This window comes from Sturnus vulgaris, chromosome 4, assembly GCF_052056855.1.
Source record: "Sturnus vulgaris isolate bStuVul1 chromosome 4, bStuVul1.hap1, whole genome shotgun sequence".
Taxonomy (NCBI): Eukaryota; Metazoa; Chordata; class Aves; order Passeriformes; family Sturnidae; genus Sturnus; species Sturnus vulgaris.
This window is the reverse complement of record NC_142246.1, coordinates 31964162-31976900: the sequence shown is the minus strand read 5'-3', so window position 1 is coordinate 31976900 and position 12739 is coordinate 31964162. Positions and strand designations below refer to the sequence as shown.

The following is a 12739-nucleotide window of genomic DNA, read 5'->3' as shown; positions in this document are numbered from 1 at the left end:
AGAACCATGACTCTAAGAACACAGAAATAATTTACAGTAGTAGTTCTCTTAGAGTGGCTTACTCAAGCTTGAATTATTTATTGCCTGTGTTTAAAATAAAACGTCCAAGACTGATTTTGTATTATGTGAAAAAATGGAGGATTTTTGTTTGTTTTTTTGTAGCTTTTTTATTTCCCCCTGTAAATGGTGTTCTTTTTCCTCAGAAGTATATATTTTTTTACATCAATAGCAAAGTCTCTCAGAAAGGCATGTGAAGGATTTCCTGTTTCTACACAGGACTAAATTTCATTTTCAGTTGAAGTCCTGTCACTCTGGAAGAAATTCCTTTGGATTTGATGGTTACTCCCACTTATTGTTAATGACAAGACAGGAATTAGTGAGGCTGCAGCAGCTTGCAGTGATGTATCAAACTAGAGCAGGCTTCTAGTGAATGTATATTTTTTCTGAGTAAAAAATCTGAAACATAATTTGAGTAAATTATACCACTAACACTGAATCCACTCTAAAAAATAAGCTTGAGAAGGCTTTGAATTTATGTTATTCATTGTTCTGCAGATGCCTGACATCTTTCTCACATAGAACTGTTGTATGAAACTGTTTGCACTTTTTCAAATATGATCTCTTCCAGTAGTTGAAGTGCTGTAGTTGCAGTCAGTTTTGGTGGGGGAGTATGTTGAGGTGTTTGCCTGTCTCACTCTGCAGAGTGTGAGAGTCACCTCCTGGATAGGATATCAACTGGATTAAAAATCAGTTCTTGGACTACTGTTTTGTATGCTAGCTGAATATCAAACTTGTGTTTCTAATTAATGCAATGGTAGACATTTTCTTCCCTAAGTATTTACACAAAAGCTAAAATTTCTGTTTATGTTAAACTTAGCTAGCAAGAGAACAGGATATGGTGAGCATACTGGATTTAGTGCTGCTATACCACTTTGTTTAAATCAAAAGAGAAACAGATGAGCAACTTTCAATTACGTTAGTGTTCCACACATCCTTTTTTTTTTTTTTTTAATTTTACTGTTTACTTATTAACAAACACCATTTTTTGGCAAGGCCACATAAAGTAAGCTTAAAAAAAAACAAACCAAAACATTCTGTAGGGTATTTTGTTTTGTCGGACTGGCATATAGTCTGGATATTTCAAAGCTTTTTCATGAGCTTTGCATCAAAATTATTAAATTTTATGATTTTGATGAGTTTGGGTCACTTCTTGGTATGAGTCTCCAAAAATAAATTGAGCTGAGGGTGAATTCAGCCCTTTGGGTAAAAGTACTGTGTTGTTATTATTATCCTACCTTATAATAAAAAATGTACTCCACAGTCCTTTCCCAGGAAATGCAAAATAGCCATCCAGCATCCATCTGGTAAGATTCAGCTAAGTATGACAGTGTCCTTTAGCAGATGCCATGGGAAGAATATAAGAGCAGATTGTGCATATAGTGATGTTCCTTACGTACATTCTTCTAGCCTCCACTGATGATGTAACTCTGCTTCCTGAGGTTGGTGGTATCCTCATTCAAACTGAAGTATGCAACATTGTTTGGGGAATCAAAATTACCAATTTCACGCTATAAAAGAAAAAAAATATTTTTAAAGTCTGATAAATTGAAAAAAGGACAGTAAAAAAAATTTAGAAAGAAATGGCTGCTGTTAAAGAGATTTGCAATGGTCATTTGACTTCCAAAGTATTTGTGTGCAAAATGTGTAAACATATTAATTTTATATATTATCCTTTTGGGGGAAAAAAAGCCTCACAATATTTTGTGCATTGCTTTTATGCAGGTTATATATAGTAAATGTTAGTTGTCAAGATTAATTTTATTCCTTTATCTTTAGAGCTTATATAATACTATTGCTCCTTTGTTACCTAAAGCAAGCTAATTTTGGCATTACTCTGCATGCAAAATTTTCAGTGCAGTTTTTGTGTATATATGTTGTAATGGTCAATTTGTAACATCAGAGTTGAGCATGTCTGAGGATCTGGAATTGGTGGTCCCATAAAGAATGATACAATACTAAATCATCTCTGAAAACTAAGATTTGCGTGTATTTTCATTAAAAAGCAGAGGGAGAGGAATAAAAAAATGATCAAGAGAAGTGCACCATACATCATTGCAGCTCACAGGAATCATTTACTATGTGTGTCACCCATTTTAGCTCTTTGGAACTATGGACAATAAAACAGTCATTGGCAGAAGAATATCAGTACCATCCATTTTGACCAGGTTAAAAGATCTATGAGAGTTTTCCGAAAAGCCTCATTGATTTTCCACACTCCGTCTGCTTAAGATTATTTAAATCTGCCCTATGATTAGGAAAAGTAGTTTTCCCTTCCTCTATGCCATGCACTGACACATTTCTCCCCTGCCACATCTAAAGCTGTGCATTCCCCCTCTTCCCTTGATACTAAATTTTTTTTTTTTTTAGGCCTAGTATTTAACTGAGAGCAGTCCCTGATCTGGCTGGCTGCCTGCAAGGCTTAGTCAGGGAAGCAGCAGAAACATGTGGCAGGGTCAGGTCCACACAAGGCAGGCAAGACCTACCCCTTTCGGTAGCAGGTAAATTTAGGTTGACTTTAAACTGACTGTGAAACTTTGGTCATTAGTATCCTTGTTTCTAGTGCTTATTTAATAACTACATTCAGTCCTCTAAATGTATTCTGTAAACATCTCCATAGCAAGTGGTGATGCCATTTTGCAAAGAAGTAGGGGTACAGGTGAAGGATACATGACTAGGGGGCCACATGGATGTTTGAAAGCAGATCTGTTCCTGAACAGGCACACATTATTTAGAGATCAAAAATTATTTAATAGTGTAAAGACAACAAAAACAGTAGTACTGGTAAAAGTAGCCGTAGCATGTCATGGCTGAGCTATACAGCTATAGCTGTAGACTATAATAAAAGCTTCTCAGCATTCATAATTAGATGTATCATTAAATAGCTTAATCTTTAAAAAAGTGCTAAGTGTCCTGCACTCTTGTGGTTAAATGATATGTTAGAACTAAAGGAATGCTGTCTGTTTTCTGAAATAGCAGCACTAGTTGTTGTCCAAGGCAAGATCACAGACCAGGCAGTTAAGATTTCCCATTGTCTTGGTGAGTTGCAATCTTTGCAGCTGCAAAGCAAAATCAAAGTGTTGTGTTTAGAAACATCGTGGGTTTAATGTAAGGTAAAACTTTTATTTAATATTTTGTGTACAAAAACATAGGTAGAAGAGGAGGCAACAAAGAATGCTGTGTTATATGATTGCTGTCCTAGCTCTGCCTAGTCACAGAGCTGATATGATGAAGCTACTTTGTGCAAAACTGCACCAGTCAGGAAGGAAAACTAGCACATTCCAAGTGCAAGATGGAAGCTATTTCCTTAAGTGAAAAATCCAGATGCTTGATACTGGTTCAGCTTACAGTTTGTGTGACAGTTTCAGCTGTGCTTAGTGCTATACCTGTGTTATGATGACTGCTGAGCACCTCTGGGACACGTTTTGGAGGAACATATGTGTACTGTCAAAATGAGATGATTCATTGATGTGACATTACATACAAACACAGGAAACCTATTATAAAACACTCTGTTCTCCTTTCCTGTCTGGTCGATAGACATATATGAGTGTATATATATATTTCTTTTCCATTCCAGTACTCGTGAGAGCCTGGCATCCAACACTTCAAGTATTGTTGAAAGCAACAGACGTCAGAACCCTGCTCTGAGCCCTGCTCATGGTGGTGCAGGCCCAACATTCAACTTCCGAGCCACTGCAGACCCACCCACGAGTGAAGCTGAGAAACTGCAGAAACCTGGTAACTGCCTGCAAGCTTCTGTCACTAGTGTCTGATAGTCAGCCTGCCTCAGATCGTCTGTCTCATCCTATACAGCAAAGTTTACGACACTGGGACTGATGTTTACATCTTTGGGGAAAAATAAAACAAGCATCTCAACCACAGTTTTAGTGTTCATTTAAACTGTGCTGCTATGTAGACTAGGGGCAACAAAGAAGTCTTTATTTCAAGGTATTGCTTTTCACATTTGCGGCTCTGTAGCAACAGAATAGCAGTAGGGATAATATGTACACTTTTTGCTTCACTTAATTGTAACTGAGCACATATATGAAAGTCTAGACACTGTAAGTGTAATCTGCATTTTCAATGTCCATGCAGTTGCCAACTTCATTATAAAAAATGCCACAGATGTGTGATGCCCCTGGTCAGAGGCTAAACTCTGCTGCAGAGTTCACAATTTTTATCTTCAAAAACTGAGCCACTGCTGAAAGTAACCAGCCAGGATCACCATGAGGAAAAACAATGCCAAACATGACAAATCATGACCTCAGCTCTATATGTGAATTATTAATACTAATCAGTCATTTTCACTGTGCATTTTTGTGACACAATTTTACAAATACCTGGTTAAACAAGTAAAAGGAGGTTTGGGGTTTGTTTTGATTTGCTTTTTTCCTAGGTATGGAGGGTGGGAATGGAGGTGGCTCCTCCTTTTGTTTCAAAAATATGAGAGATGTTTACTTAATGAGACTTGCTACTTGACCTTCCATAGTCACCAGTGAGGAGGTGGACCTTTGCATAGAGGGGGGAGTGGGGAGGGAAGGGAAAGATGTAACTGTCATGGAGCCACAGTGTGGAGTGACACAAAAGATATTAAATGTCTTCAGTATAATTCACTTATTTTAAAAAGATGATCTAATTCTTGTGTCACTTCTGGTATTGCAACTTGCCATTAATATACGAATCAGGATAACTAATTTCTTGGAACAAAAATATCCTTTATGATATAAATGACAAGTATGGCCTAAAGAATTGATTTCTTTCTAGTGGAAGGACATAAATCTATTTTATGTAGCTTATTAAATAGAGTGCCTAAATTAGGCTATTAAAAATAGCATACAGTGTAATGATTATCAGAGAACAAAATTTAGAGAATTATAAACTTCTGGCCTTTTTATTCAGTGGATGTTATTTGCAATTTAGCATTTTATGGACATGTCTGGTTTCTAGAAATTCTGTATGTCCACTTTGTTTGCAGTAGAAATCTGAGTCCTACAGGCACGGTACAGCCTAATTGCTCTCCCTGAACTGTTACTCCAATGTAATTAATACTATGCTAATTACTGCAGAGTAAATTCTACAGATAGTTAAACTCCAAGAGTAATTTTAGGTATAGGGTCCCATTCTGCTCTGTTACTCATGCAACCTGGTAATGCAACAAACTGACTTTTTTATCAGAACAGACAAATTGGTGGAAGAGTAACAAAGATACTAAACTGTGCAACAGCCCAAATTGTTTCATAGAAAAGGGACATTTACCCTGTCTAGCTCTTGTAGTACACCGGTATGAAACCCAGCTGTACATATTAAAACACAGTATTTTCATCAGGTTCTGGTGACATTTATTACTCTGTATACAAAGTCATTTGAGCTTCACTTATGTTCTCTATTGTCATCAGAAGTCTTTACTGATGATTCAGCCTTATGTTACACCATCGGATATAGTTAATTTACTTATAAAAAACAGCTTTCTAACTCTGGACACAATCAGCTTCCAGTTCTGTCAAGAATACCCAGTTAATGCACAGGTCTGTTTTCATTGATTTCAGTGTACAAATTCCATTTCATTGGAGCAATAAGACCTTTCAGTGCACATAAAGGAAATTATTGTGCTTTTGGTTGGTTATCAAAGTCACTTGGCCTTTAGCCTTCTGCCTTATCATACCTTCCAAGACGTGCTCTAATTACCATATAATGCTTTGCATGACGCATCTTATTATTCAGTATGTAACTCCAGCTGTGCTTACTCCATGCAAACTCTTGAGTCAGAGTTTTTGTGGGGAATTGTCATATACTATGCAGTGGCTGACTGTGATTTTGTTTCTGAGATGAGCTCTGACATCAGTAGTGTGTGTCAATTCAGTAAATAAAAATTTTTAAAAATCGAAGTGATAAAAAAATTACAGCAATGATCTGAAGTACTAATGGCAGTATTAAAATGTGAAGAGCAGAAACAGATTTCACCTTTGGGGAAATAATTGTTTGTCATAAGCTAATCAGAATTTGTGCAGGCAGCTGGTTGTACAGAAGACATAATTCCAACAAAATGTGATAGTACATACCTGTAAACTGTATAGTATGTAATTTCCTAAAGTTCCCAGAGACCAGCAGACAACATAAATGTCATATTAATGTTGACATGGCATTGTACCAATATTAATGTGACTCTTGGAATATGGAATGTAAACAGAAGTTTCAAATAGAAACGTTCTAATCTTGATTTTTTTTTTTCCTTTTAAAATCAACAATGGAAAATAAGAAAATTCCATCTTGAGGTTCTGGTAACAAAACCACGAGAGTGGAGCTTGAGTGCTTTATGTCACCCTAATCCTTTGATGAAATCATAGCCTTGTATTATGTGGTTGCTTATCTATCATTCTTCTAATGTATCAATTTAAAGGTTTACAGAGTTAGATTAGGTTGAATCTGTGTTGTGTTCAACTGTAAAGGGTCAACACAAATCTGTCGGCATTTTGCACACTTAATATGTATTATTATAATACAACATGTTACTTTTATGGTAATTTTTTTTACACATATAACTACCTCCATGAATTTGATGAAATGCAGCAACATGAAAAGTGTATTGTACAAAGCAAGGTTAGAAACTTTGAAGCATTAGGTCATGGCATTCTCTTGTGTGTCAAAGCTTGCATATGAAGTCATCATGTTTCCATTGCCACAATTTCCTTCTACAATGTTAAAAAGATGGCTTTCAGATGAGTCACTTAAAGACTTTGACAAGGCTGCATAATTGGGATAAAAGTGAAAGGGAGGCTGAAACCTTCCATCCTCTCCCCAGTTACTGCTAAAATTTCTGCCTGGTAGAACTTGAAAATGTATTTGTAATTTAGCAAATTAGAAACATCTACAGTCTGTGAAATATGATTGACAGTTTGGGGTTTAACAGAAGACACTCTGGGTATTTTCTTGGCAGCCTTCAGATACTTGGGGCCCTATTCTGCCTCCATCTTTGTCAACATTAGTACGTCATGGTTTCTCTGAACTGGCAAAGGTGTTAAAGCAGCTCTTACTTTAATGATACGCATTCTGGTCTCTAGATTGTGTGCACGTAAAACATTTGCTCCTATAGAAATTACCAACAGCCTTTAATTGACATTGCTGGGAGCAGTATTAAGGTCCCTACTCGAGGTATGTGCCATTGTTCAAAGAACATGGGCAAGTATCCAAGAAAAATTAAGCTGGCTTTTGAAAAGTAGCCAGCTGCAACAAGCCACCTTTCAAGAGGGAAGAAAGATTTTTCCAAAAACCAAAGGAAGAAAGTGGCAGTTGAACCTTAGCAGATCACATTATATACAAATCCCGATTTATGAACACCTTTCAGCAAACCTAGTACCATTATCCTGATGCAAATTAATATACAATCATCAGTTGAGCTAATTTTGCCATTTTAAGTATTTCTGTTAAAATTTAGAAGAAACCATTTAACCATTTGACTCCCAGCACCACTGTAAAATGACTGTTATATGCGAAACAACATTCACTCAACTTTAAAAAATGAAAATGTATTGGAAAACAAATATTTTAATGAAAACTGTGGCCTAAGTGCTTGCCAGCAGTAGTCATTTCCAGGAAAGAGAACAAGCAAACCGGTATTCAGAGGCCATCATGAACACAGATAATACTTTGCACTTAAATCACATCTTTTTGCCTAAGGGTCTCAAAGCACTTGCCTGTGAGGTAGGCAAAGTTCACTGACCCTACTTTTTGTCTGGGCCCATTGGAAAAAGCAAAAGCTAAGAGTCTGTAGACTAACTTATTAACTAGTTGCTTTTTTAAAGTTACTTCAGTAAGTTTAACAGTTAACCAAAGTGTTTAATGTTTATATTCTGAAATTATTCTTTTGGCGGATTTAGTTTGTTTAAATAAGAAATTACTTTACGACCCTGCAGACACTCTTGGATTATCAGTTCCAAAACCAAATATGCAGTCCTACAAGTACTGGCAGCAGTGGTTTTAGAAACAGTCATGTTAATTAAAAATTTGTTTTTCAAATACATTTTGTAGTGCTTTTCCCAGCACAATTGTTCAAATTGTTGTGCTGAGAAAACAAATAGCACTCCTAATCTGGTGTCATACCCACAGTTTATAATTCTCTTTGCTCTTCTGAAGAAAACTGTACAGTATTAGAGAGAAAAGTTCTATTTTTTACAAAATTCTTTAAAAAAAGAAGGCTATATATCTAAAATGTTCCCCCCAGCATAAGTAAAGTGCATCATTACTGCATGAGACACATGCAGTGGACCCACCAAAAGCCAAGCTGGTGCTAGAAGAAAACAGGACTATCACACTTCTTTTATAGTGGCGCTCTAAACGTTGGTTTCAGTTATGCGAGTGTAAATCTGGCATAACTCCCCTGATCTCTGAGGATCTGAGAGAGATGGGAATGGGTCGTTAACTCCATTGAAGCTCAGTTCTGAGCTGAGGGTTTCCGTGTTCCTCCCCCCGCCCCGAGACACTGAACGCAGAGAAGGAGCAGAAGGCCACGCAGCTGGCTCTGGGAGCGCAGCCTGGGCTGCATCCCTGCTGAAATGCGCGGCCACCCAGCGGCATCCGCGCCAGCCGCCGGCGTGCCCCGCCTCGGAACGGTGATGTCCCACGTGGTGCACTGCCCTCGCGTTGTGTATCGGTTAGAGCCACCCAAAGGATACCCACCCAGATGTATGAAAGGGCCCTTGGAGTAATTGGCACAGATGTTACTTTTATGTGTGGAGGAGATTTTAAGTTTAAAGGGATCATAATTCTGCAGGTAATTTTCTGTGAGTGACTGAATGTGGCTGTTGCATTAGGTTTAAATGAGTTAATAAATGCAAGTGGGACTTACTGTATGTTAGAAGGGAGTTTTGCAGCCAAGACTGCCTTGTATAAATGTGTTTGCACTGAAAAAAAATTTAAAAATTACTTGGTCTCTGGTTGCTGTAAAGGTCATCCAAGATGGATGTTCTGTTTATATTGTATAGTATTTCATATGAAATAATTGCAGTTCATGAAATGTCTTCCCTAACGTTACTGATTTATAACAGCACATTTGTAACATGGTTTTTATTGTGTCAGTGTACCATATTGTAAATGATGATTACTTGTCATGCTTAGTATAATAATTTAAAGGAAAAAAAAGGACAGGGATTTTTGTAAGTCTATATTTGAAAGTCCCTCCATATGGTAATATTGTGTTCATGTTGTTTATGTAGTGTTGTGTGAAATATCCATTTTGGATTGTGTTACTTTTTAAGATATTAAATAACATTTGGTTATATGTTCTAAGTGGATTCTTTGCACTCATCGGTGGTTTTTAGAGAGTATACTTATATTTCCATTTAACATGCTGTTTCTCTCCCTCACTTAGGAAACCTTGCACATCAAACCAGAAATCTCAGATAAACAAATACTGTAACAACTTGCTGTGTTCCTCTATGTTTTATAAAAGCTCTTTGGGCCATTAAGAATGCAAGGGAGAAAAATACAGCTTTTTTTCCTGGCTTAGACTGGATATGAAGTTGACAACTGCAGGGGCAGTGTGATCTCCACTGAATGTGAGAGCCCAGCTGAGATGCACCCAAGCTCCAGGAAATGAGAAGTCCATTAGGATCTCCTGATGCCAAGGGCAACGGGTGTCAGGTCCCTCTTCTCCTCTCCTCTCCATCCTCATGAGCTAAAGGAGGACCTGGTGCACACCCAAGGAATATTTTTCACATTCTTCAAGAAAACTGCCACTACCTGGAAGAAGGTTTGGCGGAAATTTAGGGTCCAGGAGATTTGCCAGAGCTGTGTGATGAGAGCTACTGTTTGCCAAGGTCAGCTATGAGAATTTATAACATTTATAAGATAAAAAACAAAGCAGCAACTCTTGGAAGTAGGTCCTGCCTTAAGCACCTTGGCTTCTCACCTGCTAGTGGCACATACTGCTACCATGCTGTTCCTAGTCTTAGCTCATTCCCCTTCATCCATCTGCTTCCACTGTAATCCATCTTCATGAAATAACGCATTTTGAATCACAGAGGTGAAAAATCCCAAAACCAGACGAGATTTGATTAGGGCTTTATGCCAGTACTGACCTACTGCTTTGCACAGGCAAAATCAATTTTGGCTTTTGGTAGACTCAGACTTTCAAGGCCTTTTCAGTATTACTGGAGAAGTTTTCAAAAACTATTTTCCCCTCACAGAGCACTTTGTTTCTCTCCTTATGGTGTGCTTGTATTTTAGGTGCTAAATTAGGCTAATCATTAATTACCTAGAAAGAAATCACTGTTGTCCAAAGTTACCACACCTTGCACTTTAAAACTTGTTAGCAAGCCTGGCTTGAATTCTCTTTATACTTACTCTGCTGACAGATAAACTGAAGATCTTGATGAAGTGATTTCCTTTTGGTCAAACATGGCCTGTAACATACTGAAAATGTGGCTGAAATATTCAGCCACTGCTTGGCTAAAGAAGTTCTCTCTTGCTGATAGGCCATGCCTTTCTGCTGAGAGCACTGAGTAGATTTACATCCCTCTGAATCTATGGATATCTTACATCTGTAATATAACTTTTTTGAAGGATCTCTCCAGATTTTTACTCCATCAGCCTCTCAACTGTTTCTTTAGTCTGTTGTTTTCCTCACAACTTACTTTCTATAATATCCTTCTTCTAGTGAATCCCCTCATCTTCTGCTTCTTTTTGACATTTATTCTCTTTCAGGTAGGGTTTTTTTTCCCTACATGTTACTTGACACGAGTTCTTCTGGCCCATTCCCTTTCTGTTCTCTTCCTCCTTTTGGCTGCTGCTCCTGCTTCTTTTAAAGACTCTGTGCCATTCTGTCCAGCATCTCTGTGATTTGAGGGCTCAAAGAGAAGACACAAAACCCTAAACTGTACTGCAACACTAGGTCACATCTGTCTTCCTCAGGGCATCAAGCAAGGCCTCAGGTAAATGTTTAAAAAAGCAGTTTATTCAGCTGTGCTTTGCAGAATGGATATGAAGAAAATGGCCTCTACTTACTGGCCTTTCCTGGACTACAGGGAAGGAGCCCATGGCTCTGACATTCCTGTTCACTGTAGCTGGTACTTGAAGAGAGAAGGGTTTTGAGCAGTCAGTGATGCTGGGGCTTTGATAACTGCCTGTGGTTTTGTGTGGAGATGGCTGAGCTTGCATTTATAAGCAACTTCCTTCTATGCCCGTAGGTCCTCATATTTAGCAAAGTATTTTTAGCCTAGCTGTCACAGAAGTGATGAATGGGGACAAGGAATGGGAAATCCCAAGTACTTTTATTTAACATCTTTTTTCTTCTCTCTCATCCTAATAAGCACATAAAACCTAACCCTGTTCTGCCAGCTATGTGAAAGTAAGCAAAGACAGTAAATAAATGTACTAACATGATTGTGCATACTCTGGAACAGTTATATACTTGCCTTGCTTCCTTGCTTAGGGAAACGTGAAGCCTTTCATTTTGATTCTCTCAATCTCTTTCCTCTTGTCCTTTTGCTTGTTGCTGGTAAAATCAGGCCATGTGCCTTTTAAGTGCCAAAGAGGGTCACTCTGACAGGAAGCTGCAAAGTAGCAGCTTCCAGTGTGCTCAGTAGGGTACAAGTAGGGAGAGGACAAGCAAGAGCCAGGGGCCTCTCCTGTGGATAAAGGCTTTCCTCATGCAGAAGTCAAAAGGTACACCAGCACTGGCACTTCAGCTGCCAGCAGGGCTGTGCTCCAGCAAGGGCTGTCCTGGGTACCCACACACACTGTGCTGTGGTTCCTGTTGCAATCTCAGCACAGATGGGCTGCACCACTTGCTGATTAAACTTCTGTACCAGAGGATGCACATGAGGAGCAGAGCCATGGCACTGCAGCCTTTTTGGGTCCTATTACCTGGGTTCTTGGAAAATGAGGACCTAAGTAATGAACTTTACAGGGCAGCTTGTGCACTGGAGGGGTTTGAATGCAAGCCCCACTCATGACCCATGTACCTTGAGCCTGCTGTTTTTATGTCTCCACCATGCACACGCTGCACATGTACCATTAGACAGTGACTGCCAGGAGCAGCCATCAAGACTGCAAACTTAAGGACTCAGAAGTGCAAACCTTTGGGCTAGGTGTGCCTTAGGATTATGGGCAATGGCAGGGACAAGGACAACAGAGAGGGACATTTGACTTTCTGGTTATGGCAGATGGTGGATGTCCCTGGCTTCACAATGAGGTCTCCCTCCTTCCTCTGCACTGCTGTTCCTTGCCTTGAACCAAATCCCCATTCCTCCCTGAAGAGCTGTGCAGCTCCACCCCCTTGCTGCCATTCAGCCCCATCTTGGGGAGGCTGTGCTGAGGGAGAGGCTCTTCTCTGTCCAGTTTAGTGCAAGCCTCTGGCTCGGGCCCAAAGTGAACCTTTCAGAGAAGTCCTGTTGGGCATCCAGCTGCTGCAGTTTAATGTGCTTCTTTGTGACACAAGCTGGTGATGACTGCAGTCCAGCTGTAAAACTCACCTAAAGCATGACCCTGGCACAGCTCAGTAAAACGGTAACCACCTATTTTTTTCCCTCTTCCTTTTTAACCTAGACAAAGCAATATGGCTTTTCCTTTTCTTCTAAAGGAGTGCTGAAAATTCCCAGGGAACTCTGGGTTGAGGCAGAGGTCAGATGAAATCTGTGGCAGAAGCATCAGGGCAGGCACCATGAGGAGGAGAGGGGCAGGAACC

The 12739-nt window shown here is 39.1% G+C and overlaps 1 protein-coding gene across 9 annotated transcripts in view; it reads left to right on the top strand.

Annotated features, from left to right (window-relative positions):
• The window catches only part of STOX2 (storkhead box 2), a 142726-nt gene extending 133392 nt beyond the window's left edge, over nt 1-9334 (top strand). For all 9 annotated transcript variants that reach the window (XM_014880469.2, XM_088163525.1, XM_014880470.2 and 6 more), the window contains one exon: nt 3638-9334. In XM_014880469.2, the coding sequence (XP_014735955.1) occupies nt 3638-3833 (196 nt within the window). In that variant the 3' untranslated portion in view covers nt 3834-9334. The remainder of the gene's footprint in view (nt 1-3637) is intronic.
• The last annotated feature ends 3405 nt before the right edge of the window (nt 9335-12739 follow it).